General features: G+C 40.6%; 1 protein-coding gene across 1 annotated transcript in view; it reads right to left on the bottom strand.

The window, feature by feature from the left end:
* Positions 1–16,896, bottom strand: part of AHR (aryl hydrocarbon receptor) — a 44,700-nt gene extending 27,804 nt beyond the window's left edge. The window contains exons 1-2 of the mRNA XM_028750019.2: positions 16,061–16,896; positions 6,150–6,337 (exon numbers count right to left, since the gene is read on the bottom strand). Of these exons, the coding sequence (XP_028605852.2) occupies positions 6,150–6,337; positions 16,061–16,116 (244 nt within the window). The 5' untranslated portion in view covers positions 16,117–16,896. The remainder of the gene's footprint in view (positions 1–6,149; positions 6,338–16,060) is intronic.
* Between the last annotated feature and the right edge of the window lie 519 nt (positions 16,897–17,415).

The following is a 17,415-nucleotide window of genomic DNA, read 5'->3' as shown; positions in this document are numbered from 1 at the left end:
ACACAATACATTCAGCTATTTTTGTCTGGCCATTTGTTTTGAGCTTTCTAGGATTCTAATTTTATCTATGAACACATAAAGTTCTGCATACTTAGGGAGTCCAAGCATGAGGAATGCACTGTCTTATTTTTGGGTAACCCTGTTTCATATCTAAACAAATCACCTTTGGTGGCTGAATGACTTATTTGAATGAATGACTGCCAGTATATGCCTACTTTAACATCTAAGATTATTTACCAAGCAACTATTCTTCAGCTTGTGCTTCATGAGAGAATTCACAAAGCAGTGTTTGTTTTTGCAAAAATGGAGCATTTGTTTATATAGGGGAAACATATTATGTTATAAATGGCTTTAACTGTAAACATCTACAAAGCTCCGGCATGTAAGAAAGCATTACTTCCTTATTGGAATTCTGATGAAATCAAAACAAGAAAACAGGAATTTCTGTGAGAAACAAGGTGTAGTTGCTGAGTCATGCAGAAGAATCTGATCTTAAAAATATGCTTTGCCTTGAATTCTCACTTAAGCTACACAAAGGATGTTCTAACAGTATCATTAAACTCAAATTCTTTACAAGTCTTTCATGTTTATCAAGGCATTCATTAACTCTTTGGTACCTGATGGATGTGTGGTGTCTTAAACTAATGCAGAATATTTGGAATATCAGTAAAATAATGTTTCTTGCAGCAATTACTAAAGCCATGTTTTCATTTGTATTAGAATTTGGCAGAGACATATTGGCTACTGACTAGCCCTTTAAACACATGTCCCATGTACTTTTGAGCAATACAAACACACTTCTTAAAAACAGATTAATCTCATTAAATGTTACACCAGCCTTGGATTTAAGCACTCACATGGAAGCCATAGGTGACAAAAAATTGCATGCAGGTGAGTGAGCTTGTATAAATGCCATTCTTGTTAGCATACCACATATCTAGGCTGTGTTAAGTTTGAAAAAAGACATTTTTGATGCTGTGTTTTTGCAATTTGAAGCCCAACTATCTCCCTTCTTTAAGCAAGTCTTGATGCGAGGCCAGATGACTTATAACATACTGGCATCAAGTCTTGGTTTCAAAACATGGCTTATTCTGAAACTACAGCTGTCTGAATTTGGGCATAACTGGGAACTATGGATAATTTAAAAGGAGTGAATGCCTCCATTCTCCTCCTCCTCACCATAAAAGGGGATGGATGGGAATAAAGTAAGCCCAAGACTCATGCACCAGTGGAAAAGTGTGAACAGATCCCTCAAATATATAAAGGCACTTAGCCACATAACAATAACCACATATGAAGTCTACAGCCGCTGACCTGCTATCTTCTTGGAGAGAAGAATTCAACCTGCTTGCAAAGGAAATGGACAACAGGCATTCACTTTGCTAGTGAAAATCCCAAGCTTGCAATTATTGTACTGGACACTTGAGTAAACAGGGAACTGAAAAACTGCAGCCTCAGTGAGCACATGACATCCACTCCCTGTTATTTCTAGGAACTGCTTTCTCAGTGTATTGGAAAGAACACAAAGGTGTCACCTCAGCCCTGTGTTACCAGAAAGTGCGCAAATATATTCTTTCAGTCTTTAGGAGAATTCTTTTCTAGTTGGGAACAGACTGAGAGACTGAATTGCTCAAGGCCATCTAAAAGCACACACTGTTTGAAACCAAGACCCCCTGGAAAGACACTGCAATACTAGAATTCCATGCTATATAAAAATATAGCACACATTTGAAGCAGTGATCATAAAGGGAAAATACATTGCCCAAAGTATAGATTGAAAGCACAGTTACCAAACATGTACAGCCTTGAGACATTAAGAAATTATTTCAATACGGGTAGCCTTGTTACCTCCCGAGTTTGCAGCAAAAACAATCAGAGTGCTGTGACATCTTAAAGGTTTGCCACATTTTCAGAATAGCAGCATTTTAGGAAAAGGAAAACTAAAATTTTCTTTATTGGTCTCTAGATTTTAAAATGAAGGCTGCTCAGTCTCTACTGGTATACTTAAGACTACAATCCTATACCAAATCTGAGAGGAAGCACCACTGAACTCAAGGGCACTCACTTCAAAGTACACAAGCATAAGATTACAGAGATAATATTATTCAGATTTTTAGATGGGTTTTCTGTATGAATAGGTACTGTGGCTTTCTGAATTGTGTTACAAGCTATGTTGATGTCATATAGACAAAAAAAGCAAATAAACAGTTCTCTCTTGGGAGAACAAGCCATTTGAAGTTTTAAAAGCTTACAATAAATTGTATTGTAATTTTCAGTTTAAGTTTTGTATTAAAACACAATATGTGATTTCTAGCTCTCATTTAATGGTTTACAAAATCTTTAAACCTAGAATTCAGGCTTTTGGCTGCTCATCATTTTAAGAAGAACTAATTGCTAATAAAAATCTAAAAGCTGACATAGAAATGCTATTCATTTTGGAGTAGTCAATACGAAGACTACTGAAGAATGATGTTTTCCCCCATCTTTAGCACTGATTTTACATATCAACTGAACTAACACGACAGGACAGGTTTAACATCTATTTTTAACAAGTTTTATGTGCCTAGCCCTAGCTTTAGGAAATCTGAGATAATTAAACATGAAGTTAAAAGCTAAGCACAGGTAAAAAGAACTCCCACAAAATGTCAGCACATACCCACAGAAAGTACATATCCGATTACCTAGTATCCTTAAATACAGCCTATTTTCCAAAAGCGCAGCACAACCCTTTTAAATAAAGAATGATTTAACTCAATAATTCACTTACTGAAACGCATGATAATCCCTCCTAAAATTTTGTTTGCATTCATCACATTCAAATGCTGTGCCTCTAGCCCTGGAGTAAATTTTGAAACATTGACTAGAATGTAGCCCTTGGATCTAACCAAAAGAAATGCAAGACAAATGTCTTATTTTAAATGTCATATTGAAATGGAATTTTTCAGCATTCTTAACATTTGTAAAGGCAATTGTGTTGAATCCAGAGAATGCTTTTAGCTCCACCCCTGACGATGTATCACCTTCCTACAACTCTGTGTTGTGTTCAGCCAATGCACGAGCAACCAATTGCTCATTGGGGTTCTTTACAATGAAAGGGGCAGAGCTAAAAGCATGCCCCTGCTCCAGATTAAGCCCAGCAATCCCCTACATGCAAGAAATGTATAAGTAGGACTTTATTCATAACTAAATGCCATAGTTCAGATAACATATTAAGCTAAGGTAAAGCCACAAGCTCCAGTTTGCAATCACACTCTTGCAACACAAGAATGTTAAATCTTTATACTGTATACTGGAGGTTTAAAAAAAACTAAATTTTAGGAAAAATTAACATGTATATACTAAAAAGAAGTTATGCACCACAAAATATAAATAACCTGCAATGTAGACATTTATGCAAATCTGCTTAATTTAACTGTTCCTCAGTAGTGACTCAATGATTTTGAGTGTTTCAGTCCTGAAAAACAACTCCTTAAACTATACATCTTACATGAACAGTAAGTAGGTGACACATTCCAAGCCACATGTGAACTGTATATAAAATAGATACCTTCAGAGTTTACACATTTTTAATAAGATCATTGGAATAATTCTTTGGTTATGTCTAACTAATTGACTTCCAAAATGGATTATTTAAACACAGAAAAATGCAAGTGTTTCTTTTGGAGAGGGAGACTATTGTTATAGCAAATTCTTGGGTTTCCTTTCAAATGCGATTATATGATTGCACGTTTATATTTTACTTTCCTCAGGAATTCACACACCCCTCATTTGTATCCTGTTATTCACTTAGCATTTCCCTTCACATCAGTTAACTGTTAACATGAGCCTAGGAGATGCAACTCCCCATTACAATATGCATTTCTACATTTAGCAGATATGTTAAGAAACAAGTGCTTTTACTTGGTGCTGTATCTAGAAGAACCTGATCCTTTTGACAAACTTCTCTTCCTTTCACTTGTTCTTCTATGTTTACTCTCTTAGGCAACATCATGATTAGCAAGAGCAGGGGAGGAGAACAAACAAAGGAAGTACCTGGCTGCCAGTGCACACTTTCTTAACCTCACGGGTTGCCTCTGAAAAAAGCTGCCACTACACTGTAGTCTAAAGAAGCAGGACATACGGGAAACAGTTGGCATTACAACTGCATGGGGTGGGGATGGGCGCAGAAGAAAGACGAGAAGCCAGAAGTGCACAACACAGACGTGGCTTTGTTCTGATATCCAAAGTGTGGGAAGTCAAATGATAAGCATTTCTAAAGCAGTTTGCTTGTTTAAGCACAGCAGGCTTTATACTGCAGGCATGCAAACTACATGTAGAGACTTCTGCGCATGGTGCGTGAGAAATTAAGGGAAGTAATAATTTAATAGATCAATGTCTCCAGAGATAGAGGATGTCCGCCACCCCAGGGGGAAACAATCAGGTTCTGGTTTACAGTGAAAAGTTTAGGATTTTTCTACTAGTTGCTTAGTGTCTATTGATAGATTAGAGTTACGTCCCCAAACTGCTATATCGTTTGGGTGCTATGGGTGGATCTGTACATTCCTGGTGTTTTCAAAGCCCAGCCACTGCTTCCTTGTCTGGCAATTTGTAATTTGTGGTGCAACTGGATTTCTGTTCTCTTTCCTCCTGCAACTCTTACCCACCAATTGTTTTTCTCCAAGCTCAGGTTCCAGACCCTTGCCTGTGATGAAAACTGCTAGCTGCGGGGAAAGTAACTGATTTAAAAGTTTATCTGTTAAATGACATTTCTAACTTTCTGTAATTTTGCCCTGATATGATTATGGTATACTATCAGTTATTAGTTAATTAACTACCTAAGATTGGAGAACTTGCACAAAGGCAAATATCCAGTTGTGTCTGTCAGTTAACAGAACAGGCACCAGGACTTCCCCTTCCCTTCCTCTCCTTTCCCTTATAGCCCTACCCACACTTGGGCAACATCATGATTAGAAAGAGCAGGGAAGGAGATCCTTTAGGGTTGGAGATCCTCTGGAGAAGATTTGTAGGACTGCGGGGGAAATGCTCCAATATAAAAAATCCCTCACCCTATATTTTAAAGCCAAGGCAGCCCAAACACTGTTTCGCATGTTTCACAAAGTGTTTCACAAAGCAGCAATCCCTATACTGTTCAATTCTTTAATTACCATGCAATGTGGTGAACACAAGATCCATTATGCTATCATATGACTAACTTAAGTATACTTAATGGAGCACTGTAAAGCACAGAGAAATTGTAAGGGAGAAAAATATCCACTTTCGTCCCAGATACCCTTGCATTGGCCCATCAGCATAACTATAACAGAGTTTGGCTGCTGAAACACTTTTACATTCTAGAGGTTAACATGAGTCCTCTAATGGGTACTAATCAGTTTAGGTTTTGAGTGTTATAACTTGCATATTTCCTTGAGTCTAGAAGGAACTAGACAGCCAGTCCAACTCCCTTGGAATTTGATCTCATGGATCCCCATTTGTTAAAATTATAGTGGCTGCATTCTGCATTATATGCGGTTTTCCAGTTCCCTTCAGGGCCAGCCCCATATACAACAAATTACAGCAATCCAATCATAAGGTGACCAGTCCATGAAGCACATAGCCAGACTATTCCTAACCAGCAATGGTTATAGCTGCTAAACTAGACAAAGCTAACAGAAAGCACTACCAACCATATGATGGTTGGATTAATAGCAGCCAGCCCATTTCTTCATCCTGGGGGTAGAGAGATAGCTCACTTCTTTGTTAATATGAACATGTATAATGAACAGCCAAATATGCAGTATTTGACAATGCTCCACAGGTCACATTCAGTAACCGTGAAATTATGATCAACACACTTCCATGTTCAAGCAATAGTTCCTTGTATTCAGATTAGGGCTGGTTTTTTCCATATCATGCCTCAGAAAATATTTGCATGAGGAAAAAATGTGGGGTGGGGAAAATTCTGCAGGCTGATTAAGACTATTTTAAAATTTTAGTTAAAAATAGGTCTTTCAAAAGGAGTGCAACTCTTTTTTTATTATTCTTACCAGCACACTTGGTCCTTCAGTACTTTAGTTTAGTGTGTTTTTTTAAAAAAGCAGCAACAGCATAAGACTAAAGTTACAGTACACACATTTCATAGTCAGTTGTGAAAATAAACTCAAATTTCTTACCATCAAAGAAACTTTTGGCTCGTAGGTAACTAACGCTGAGCCTAAGCACAGACAGTTTATCCAGCTTGGCAATAACATCCTGAGGGAATGGCAGGAGACTAGCCAGGCGATCCAACTCTGCATTCAATCGATCTCTATGCCTCTTCGATGGATTAGACTTGGCTCCTTCAGGAGGTGAAGGTTTCACTCTGCCATAGTAACAGAACATAGTATAAAGTCACATTTTAAAATAACTATACATTTAAATACATTCTCATTAATAAAGCTTTTATTGGGGCTCACACAATATTTTAATTCACACATTTCCTGAATAGTTCTGTCACTTCCATTAAGGTGATGCATCCCCAGCACATTCTTCCTTTTAAAGAAATTCTCTCCATTCAAATGGAAGCTGTGAAAAAGGACTGGGGAGCTAGAAAATGTTATTCTGACCCACTCCCCCAAGGTTTGGGGATTTAACAACTTCCAAGTATTTTATATATACTGCTCTGTGGTCATTTGAAATTGCAAGGTTGAAATCTGCAGAATTACACTGAAAGTCACTTACACAAACAGCTTATGAAATAGGGTAGTCTGTACATAGTTGCATTTTAAAGAGCCACCCACACAGCAAGGTTCATGTGTGAATTGGGTCACAGGACCAGTGGTTTGAATTGTTCCCAGTTAGTCAAGAACTTGCTTTGTTGAATGTCGAGCACATTATGTAACCATACATAGATTTTATGTATTCAATGCAGAAAGTCCAGTTAACCTACCTAATGACACTATTTTAGGACTGCCCTCTGAAGTAACCATGTTTTAACATATCTAACTCAATAAGGTCTGAGCCAAGCAAAACCTCAATGATCAGTGTCTTCCTTCAAGTGGGTAATACCATAGAGAAGGATTAGGTATGTGAGTCCTAGATTATTTAAAGATCAATCCACATCCTGTCCTACAATCTTTCAGGATTTCCTTTTTATTCCAAAAAAGGAACAATACTTTTATGATTTAAATGAAAAGAAGGGTCACACTGTTTCCTTCTTAGTGATTGTTCCACCCTGCTTGTTCAGCAACCCTTTTTCTTTATAAATGCTAAATTTGCTAATTGTAAACATACAAATTTTTCAGCTTTAAATTTTTATTAGCGTTTTCTTAGATGTTAGATCTATTTACTTCACATGCCAGCTCCCTTGCTGCCCAACAGCACCATTCTGTTTCTTATTTGGGTCTCTATGCTATCATCTATGCTCAGAAATCTCCATTTTGTCTGTAAAGGTGAGCTGACAAGGTCAATAAGTAGCACAAAATGAATTTGCTGTTCCTGCTGTCATACATTGCTGAAATGGAAAAGGAAGGAAGCCAACATGTATGTGCTCGCCTGGGAACTCTCAGATTTGCTAAAGGCTAATTTTTCTATGCTCCCCTTTTCTGTGCTCCTCCAAGATAACACTGTATCACCATTCAACTGGCTACTGGGAACAGAGCTCTTTGGTTACGTTAGTAAATACTCCTTTTGTAAATGGGGATAGCCATTCATCCTTCTTTTGTTCACCAGAAAATCTTACTTCCAGTGACTGCCTTAACCTTTTGTTTTTCCTAAGCCTATAACTGGTTATAGACTTCTGCACTCAGGGAGACCTGGCAAGATCTCAGAAGCAATATGATTTCAGGAGAGCTGTCTTGTTAAAATAAATGCATCCCAACTGTCTCCTAGAGCTCTTGGTTTTGTGTATCTGTCTCTGCACTCTTCATCCAATGGCCATTGACTGTTAAAGCCTTATCACAGCTAAAGAAAGGCCTTTTCTTTTTTGGATTTACCCTGATGCTAAGGACATCTGCTAATTTTGACATGTTTTCTTGCATATCACAAAGAAGGAGAAGCATAACTGTCTCTCCCGCCCCGCCCTGCCCCCAGCTTCCCAATCTCTGCTCGCTTCAAGCCTCGCTCCATCCTGCTCCCTCAAGCCCTGAAGCAACACTTAGTCCCACTTGCACCTCTCTTTCTCTATGGCAGTCTCCAAAGTTATCTTGCCTTACTTTCTCAATAGAAACCCAATTTTGGTTAGGGGGAACCTCTGATCTCATCTCTGTTGCTAAGTATCTTATGAGGGAAATTCTCTACCTGGACTGTTGCAAAACTTTTGTGGTTGAAATGCTAATTCCCGAGTCAGCTTTACTGGACCAACAGAAACCTGTCCTCCGGCAGAAAAGAGCCAGGTCCACAGAGAGAAAAGTTTTCAATGGAACTAGAGTTAAATTCCCCCTATTGATTCAAGTTCCAGAAGGGCGGAATATTAGTAAGTAAGTTTCTGATGTGTAGAAAGATGAATGTCCAGAACAAGTGTGGCAACACCTCCTCACAAAAAACAAAACAAACAACAGCAGCAAGTTTGAAGATATATACAAGCATCACTATGCAGCAAATGAGTATTTGAAAACAGCCTGCCAAGAAATCCCACAAGATTAGAAAGCAAATATGCCACCAGAAATGCACCAGGATTAGTTTCAAGACAGGTGACAAAGCTAAAATTAAAGCTTGATAACTATGTCACTCTAGGTACCCTTCCTGAAATAATGGCATAACATCATTTCAATACTGTCTCTTTTACAGAACATAGCAAAAGGTTCAATCCAGTTGCCATTACCATTAATTCAATTCTACACAACATTTTAGACAGTAATAGTAGTAATAATAATAATAATAATAATAATAATAATAATAATAATAATTATATTTCTTTATACTCTCCCATTTTCCTAATGGGACTCTAGGCAGCTTAGACAAGGAAATGCAGCAAAAATGCAAATATAGACCAGATATTATGTGCAATTGCTTATTATCAAGAAACAAGGCAAAAAATAAATCCACAGTTGTTCCCAGACATGGGTTAATTATAGTTATCCAAAAAATATCTAATCCAAAAAAGGGTTAGCTATTTTGTATATACGGTACTTTGATACCTGAATTATTAGTTCTCAACATATCTGCTAACACCTGTATCTAAAAGGCAGACACATAATTTAACGTAAGTAAAAGGTAAAGGGACCCCTGACCATTAGGTCCAGTTGTGACCGATGGGTTGCGGTGCTCATCTCGCTTTATTGGCCAAGGGAGCCGGCGTACAGCTTCCAGGTCATGTGGCCAGCATGACTAAGCCGCATCTTTCTTTCTTTTTCCAAATTTTTTTTATTGGTTTTCCAAATTTATAACTAAGCCGCTTCTGGCGAACCAGAGCAGCACATGGAAATGCAGTTTACCTTCCCGCTGGAGTGGTACCTATTTATCTACTTGCACTTTGATGTGCTTTCGAACTGCTAGGTTAGCAGGAGCAGGGACTGAGCAACGGGACCTCACCCCGTCGCGGGGATTCGAACCGCCAATCTTCTGATCGGCAAGTCCTAGGCTCTGTGGTTTAACCCACAGCACCACCCGCGTCCCCGTAACTTAAGTACTCTGATTTATATGGACGCCCCTCTCCATATACACCTACCCAGACCCTGAGATAAACCTCTGAGTCCCTTCTTTGTGTGCCTCCTCCATGAGAGGTCCGGAAGGTAGCAACACAAGAATAGGCCTATTCTGCAGTAGCTCCCCATTTGGGGAATGCTCTCCTCAGGGAGGTTTGGTGGACACCTTCACTATACACTTTTAGATGTCAGGCGAAAACATTCCTCTTTAACCAAGCCTTTGGCTGATTAACGTCCAATGTCCTATTAAAATGTGTTGTAGAAGGGGGGATTATTGGGTTGTCATTGTTTATATTTGCATTATGTATTTTATATTCTAATTTTATGTTGTGAACCACCCTGAGATCTACAGATATATGGGGGTATACAAATTTAATAAATAAATAAATAAAATTTAAATATCTATAAAAAGAACCAAGGCCATGTTTAATCAATGGAATACATCTCTTCTCTGGAGTAAGCAATTATGTTAAACCTATTTCACTATAACACGATATTAAAATAAATGTTTTAAGAATATATACTCTCTTTTTTAGCCAAAACAATACTTAAAATTTATCATTCCACTGTGACATTTAATAGAAGAACACTTCTCAGATTACACAGAATTCCAGGAATATTCCCAGTTGCACACTGTTTAAAGCTCCCCAAATCTGAACTGTTTTAAGTTCTATAGGCAGTTTATAGTAGAAGTGTTTTGTTTTGCTTAACTTAAGTAAATCACTCTTAGATAGGCACCAGAAAATTTTCAGAAGAGCAGGAAAAAAATAAGCCAATTAAATATATTTCTCAGTTGTAAAAGGTTTACAGCTTTCCTTTAGCTAGTAGACAGGTAGTCCAATGCTATGTAGAAGTTAACCCTACTGAATGTAGTGAGACTTACTCTAAGGCAAGTGCATATAATTCTCACAGCTTAAACAAGTATTGTTATAGACTTCCTGGTATTTATGTAATATTTTATTCCATTCTGTAATATTGTATTTCAACACTTGAGGGGGTGGAAGAGGTTGTACATATTCAGTTCAGATATGAAGAAGATGCTGTGCACATGTAAAACACAGCAGTTGATATATTAAAGTAAGGAACCTGCATTTTAATGTATGCATGGACAGAATCCTATTCTATTCTTACTGACTCAAGTGATTTCCAAAAACGTTAAAAAAATTATCCTTAAACATTCTATCACTATTGTTCGAGGCCTCAATCACCTGCTTTCAAATGCTCCATCAGATAAAAGGCAAAAAGAAAATGGCTTAATAATTTTAATGTTATGTGCCCATAAAAGTAAGCCCAGAAGGAGCCTGGGTTTCACTTTCTCCTTCTCTATTATTGGAGATCTGCTGTGGTCAATACAGTATTGAGTAGAATTACACATCAGGTCATGCGCCCAGAATAATTAGGGGGTTCTTCATACCTTTTAACCTGTGTAACGGTTTTAGACTTCTTAGAAGTTCTTGTAAGTTTATGTTAAATCTGCTGCAACTCGATTTTTTATGGGCAGTGCCAATCCTGAGTGTATTGGATTTGTGACCATTATGCTCATTTGCCTTCAGTAGCAGTAACGCTCTGCTGGATGAAATATTAATTGCCTCTGGTCTATTTTGGGGGAATCCTGCAACATGTTTTTACTCTGCATTGGAGTTCTGCTTTGGCTCAATATTGAGTAGAATTCCATGACAGTGTTATGGTGATCAGCAAGTGAAAGGTGTCCACTTATTTACTCATAAAATGCTTATACCAATTTATGCTGAGAATCTCTTAAGTAGTTCACAATAAAGGAGGGGTCAGCAAGGGTTACCCGCCATGGGCTGGATCTCTTCCATGGACATTGTCCGTGGGCCGGACTGGCGCAGCACGACACCAGAAATTGCATCTGCGCATGTCTGTGGCACCGGAAATTGAGTCTGCGCATGCCCAGATGCCAAAAATCATGCCTGCCATGTTTTTAAGGCAGAGGAATAATATTTAATGTGCATTTGACAATGTTGGTGGATATGTTTCACAATTTTATACTTTCCCCTGTGCACCTATGGATGAATATAGGCAGCATATGACGATGAAACTATTCCACTATTTCCCACATCAACATATGACATGGTTCTTAAACAAAAACAACTTACCACTGAAAAGTCAAATTAAATGCAAATCTTTTGAAACATTTTAGTCCAAGTCCATAAAAGTAACAATGGTTGAATCTGTCTCTTTAATTAATGTTTCATTAAAAAAAACCCTTTAAGTATATATATTATGTTACCATAGAATGACATCTAAAATTAATTCTGATCCTAAATACATTCATAAACACTAGTACTGAAATGAAAAGGAGCCACATAACACTTTCAGTTCTTAGCCAAGGAAAGGTGCCAAGAACGACAGCCTGGGAAAAAACAAAAAACATGTTAGGACAGGAATTCCCAGAACCATGCTGCAGGGAGGTTCATCAAGCCACAGAAGGGAAGGCGAAACAACAGGGGGGAATTATCTGACTGCCCCCTGGCAGATTCCAATAAATAACCCAATCGTATGACCCACTGAATATACACACAATAACTTGTCAGCTTTTATGCCAGAATCTTGTAACCAGCAAATCTACAAATGGCAGTTTCAAGCGAGCTATAGCCCCACTGTCCCAGTATGAGAGCAAGACTTGGGGGTGGGGGGCTGCCAATTCATTTTGTCCCCTGAATGATATCAGCTCCATCAGAATGTGAGGACATTCTTCATTGTATACTAGGCCTAGGAGACTGGGAAGTCTATTTGCCGTTTTTAGATACAGAATGTTGTAACAGTTGCAGGGATAAAAGCCAGCACTTATATCCTGAACATTCTGCACTTCCAATAAAAAGTTGCACCCAGTATCATAATGGGCTTCAAAAGGCCCAAAGAAAATGTACAGAAGGAAAGCCATATGTGAACCTATATTCTTTCTATTTCATATTCCTAATGGGACAACAACAACAACAAGGCGGGCGGAGGCATGAACCACATCAAACCAGGGCTTTCTTCAACTGGCTCCTTGTATAATGAATCAGTATTCATGAAGGAGCAAAGCACCACATACATGTCATGTTATGTGGGGGGTAGGCCACACATCAATAGAGCACTTAAATATACTGATAAAGCCTGCCATACTGATAAAGCCTGCCATTAAGCAAGCTCAAAGAAAGCCAGAATATAAATGCAATAAAATAAATAAATATTAAGAGCTCCACATACCTCTGAAAGGGGAGCAGTGAAATCTTAAGCACAGAAACAAGTTCCTCTGAATTCAGTGAGATTTATTCACAGGTGTAAGAATTTAAAAATGTTTTTCTAAGGAAGTGTTTTGTCTACTCTTCAACAACACTGGTTTGGAATGTTTTTACTTCCACAAGTAGCCCTAAAGAATATTTCTACATTGCAACCGACTACAGCACTTTTCCTTTGGAGTATGTATCTTTTGTATATACAGTATTCGTGTATGTGTACCATAATGTAGACACAGGAAGGAAGGAATTCTCTTAACTTTAATCCTATACAAAGATTAAGTGTAAGTGTTGCCCTCCTACAGGAATTGGCTTCGTAAATCAAGAGGAGTGCTCTATTAAGTAGAATGCCTACTAAATTAACTTTGTCGTGAGCCTGATTTGTTTCATAAGTCAACAATCACATAGCTAACAAACCCTGTTTGACATGAAACTGTGGAGAACAAGGAAGCTCAAATACAAGCTTCCAAAGATTTCACATTCCTCACATGATATGCTGGTAGTTGTATCTCACAATAGTACATCAGTGAGTCTGAGTGTTTTTCCTAGAAGCAAGGGGATCTCTTCAGCAACAACCACTTTAAGACTATTCCGTACATGCTAGACTTTTTTTCTACAGGATACAGTATTAAAAACTTACTACATTTGCACATCAGGAGCCTGCTTCTGTTTACAAGACAAACTACAATGTTACTTAACAGTAAGTGTTGCATAACCGTCACCTCTAAAGGAAACTTTGGAGACATAATGGCTATCCTTTTTATGAGAGTGCTGCTTTTCTAGAATCTAGAAACTACTACATAATGTACCTAAGGCTACTTAATAAGCACAGATAACTTTCAAGTACTGTAATGTGAAGTCAGAGACATAAAGTACACTGGCAACCCCCCCCCCCAATTATTTATACTGCATGGCAGTAACACCTGCCAACCCCCTGCCCTAGCACTTTCATGCTGGATTAGAAAAATAAACTAGGATTATTATTATTATTTTTTAAAAAATCCTGCATCTCAAGGTTAACACTAGCACCTTGAGGACAATACTAGCTTTGCCAAAGTTATAGAATTCAATTTGTATACATTATTGCAATGGATTTCCTCCTGCATTTGTTCCTATTAACAATTTTAAAAGGCTAACCAGTTAGACTCCACAATCTACATTAAACATTGGTATGCACTTTAGTAAACTTTAAAATTGCTAACACAGCACAGACCGCTCCCATACCATTCCATTTAATTTTTCTTGAAGTCCTTTGGGAAATCCCACCAAGCTCAGTACAGTTACTTTGTGTTGGGGAATAAATATTTCATCAGCAGTGCTACTTAACCAATAAACACAGATTAGTGAAAAGTGGTACTCATAAACACTACAGAAAAAGGATTTATTTTTTTTACTAAATATTAATTTTAAAGCAAACACCAAAGGGTAAACCTTCATACCTATGATTAACTTTTTTTAAAATTAACTATTGATTCCATATATTCCTAGGATCAGAATTTACACACCCATTAAAAATATAAATCCATTTTTTCCTACGATTGCTTATCATTCTCTTAAAGATGAAACCAATCTATCTGAAAGTACATAGCTTTGACAGCTTGGTAAACATGTACATTGTACAGTTTTACATTTGTAAAGCCTCGTTTGAAGAATTACAACCATTACAATAAATACGAAAAAGTGCACAGATTACTGACACACTTAAATTATTCCATCTGTATCACAATACTCCTGGCCTCCACAACAACAAGATGCTGCTCCGGAGACTGACACTGTACAACATTGTGGCCTACGGTGGTGAGGTAGAGAGCGGCAAATCACAATACTGTACAATATAATCATCATAAAACCAAGCTCAGCAAATGAGTAAATGATCGTCTTCGAATCACAGACAAGCCCTCTGCAGTGGCAGAAGCACAGTCAGCACAACGTGGCTTTCTGCACACACACCATACATTAACCAGCAATCCCTGTTAAGACAGCACAAGTCACAGCCCACAGCCAAAATAAGCCAAAAGCTACATCCATTGCCGCAAGCTTTCGATAATTATCTTAAACTTACATTGAACAGACTGCCAGACTATCACCTTAAATGCCTGCTGACATCCTTGGTCAGGGAGCCCAGCCACACTGACCGACAGTGCAACCCAATGCAGGTTTACCCAGAACCAAGTCACATTATGTTCAGTGGGGCTTACTCACAGGTAAATGTGCACAGGGATGCAGCCTTACACTCAAATCATTCCTTCATCCCCTCCCACCTCCCAGTCCTTGTTGTGATTTTAATCAGCTGTTTGAATTTAACTGGGTCATCAGAGCCTGACAAAAATAGGGCCCCGAATCAAGGCTTAATTTTACTGAGACTCAGCCCAGGAATCCCTTTCCAACAGCACAACTAACTGCTGAAATATATGTAGCTCCTAAGCTCCCCCTGTGCATGTGCAGAGTGCCTTTCCCTCCCTAAATCACAGCCTGTCACCACAAATTTAGAACAAGCTCCAGAACGGTCCCCATGGCAGGCCATTCCGAATCCCTGCCCAGTTTTTCCAAGATGAACAAAATAAAACAATGAGCACTGCCTTAAACTTAAGACTTAAAAACCTTTCAACCGCAGAACAAGAGGCTCCTTTAGACCTTTACAAATTATTTACAAACATTCAGGGGAGTCACTAGATGCGTTTCTACCAGATCAACGAAAGGAGGGATGACACAGATTGCGCAAACGGTTAACTCGGGCCACCAAATCCCTTTGCACATGTTTAAGAGTTATCCCAGGGTACCTTGTTTAGAACCAATAATAATAATAATAGTAATAATAATAATAATAGGATAGATACAATTGGGGGAGGGGGCGTGATCCACAACTGAAGGCTAATTGACAAGCTGAAGAAACTGCCAGAACACAATAGCAAAGCATAACCTTACGGGGGGGGGGGGGGGAGAGAAACAAAAATACAAAAAGTTGCAATGCGGGCACTACGAGGGTTTGGAGGCGATGCGCTCGCAGCAAAGCAACGCACAATGTTACAGGGAAAAGGGCATCAGGGTTAATTGGAGGAGAGCCGTGGTGTGTGTGTGTGTGTGGAGAAAAGTGGCGACAGCTTTGCAAAGGGGAGCGGGGAGGGGAAATCCAGACCTCAGCATGGAGAAAAAAAACGCACCCTTTTTTGCTCTCCAGGAACATCCACCCCACCCTACCCCACCCGACCCACTTACATTTTCTGCACGGGTTTCCGCCGCTTGCGGCTGGCGTAGGTGACACTGGGGTTCATCCTGCCCCCGCTGGCCGAGGCTCCAGCTCCTCTCCTCTGGCTCCTGCGGCAGAGAGCGGCAGCCCCTCGTTACTTCTGCACCGCCGCCCGAAACAACAACCGCCGCCCCTCGGCTTGAGAAGCAGAAAGCTCTCCGCAACTATGTCAGCGGCGGCTTAAGAAGGGACCTTGTGTGTCTCTGTGTGTGTGCGAGAGAGAGAGAATATTCCTCTCGGGGCGAAACGGCTCCGCCCGCAGCTTCCCGGCCTGCCTTGACACCGTTGTTGTTCGTCCTGCTGCTGCTGCTCGCCCTGATGCCACTCCTGCCGCCGCGGCGCGGACTCCCCTGAGAGGCGGCCGACGGAGGGAGCGAGGAAGGCGGGCGGGAGAGGAGGAGGCGGCGGCAGGAGGAGGAGGAGGAGCGGCTGCTGCGGCGGCGGCGGGGGACGGGGCCAGGTGCTCGGCGCCGGCTACACCCACTACGGCCGCCCTCCTCCTCCTCCTCCTTCCCTCCCTCGTTCTCTCTCCGTCTGGCCGGCGGGAGTGCGAGACAGGTGCGGAGGCGGCGGCTGCGGCTTCCCGGGCAGCTGCCCTCAGTCGCCGTCTCTCCTCCTACTCCACCTCCTCAGGAGCGAGGCGGGAAGCGAAGCCTCGCTTCACCTCAGCGAGCGCCGCTGTCGTCGTCGTCCTCCCTCAGTGTCGGCCAGAAGGCCTCGCTACTGTTTTTCCCTCCCTCCACGCACCCTCTCTCTCTCGGCTATAGCAACGGCTCTTTCCGTCTCAAAAGCCACCCCGCCAGCCAGCCAAGCCTGCGCTCTCTCCCCCGGGGCCCGCCCCGCCGCCGCCGCCGCCCACGGAGGAGGCCCTTGTGGGCGTCGTCGGCGTCAAGGGGGCGGCGCGGCGCCATGTTGGGAAGGTCAAGCGAGGGAAGCGAGCAGGCACGGCGGGTGGATGGGGGAGAAGCAGAAGCAGGCAGCAGGGCCTCCTCCTCCTCCGGCGGTTTTCCCGATGCCACGGGGTTCTGGGCCCCAGGAGAAAAGGGTGACCACACATCAGGACAACTTTGCCGCGCTTGCGGAGAGGACAATAACAAACAAGCGACGCGATCAGATTGAGGGTGGAGAGAGAGAGAGAGATTCTTCTTTTTTTCTTTTCACGCAGTTTGCCGAACGCGCACGTGCGAATCAGACTGGGAAATGGTTGGCCTGAAGTGCTGTGTGAGCGCTGGAAAGAAGTTGCTGCAGGAAAGTGGCTCCCCGCCCACATGGCTCACCTGCACTGGCAGGCAGTATTAGAAATGGATTTGCTCAGCTCTCGCTC

The sequence above is a fragment of the Podarcis muralis genome, chromosome 12 (genome assembly GCF_964188315.1).
Source record: "Podarcis muralis chromosome 12, rPodMur119.hap1.1, whole genome shotgun sequence".
Taxonomy (NCBI): domain Eukaryota; kingdom Metazoa; phylum Chordata; class Lepidosauria; order Squamata; family Lacertidae; genus Podarcis; species Podarcis muralis.
Note: the sequence above shows the minus strand (reverse complement) of the source record. Positions and strands in the feature narration are given on the sequence as shown.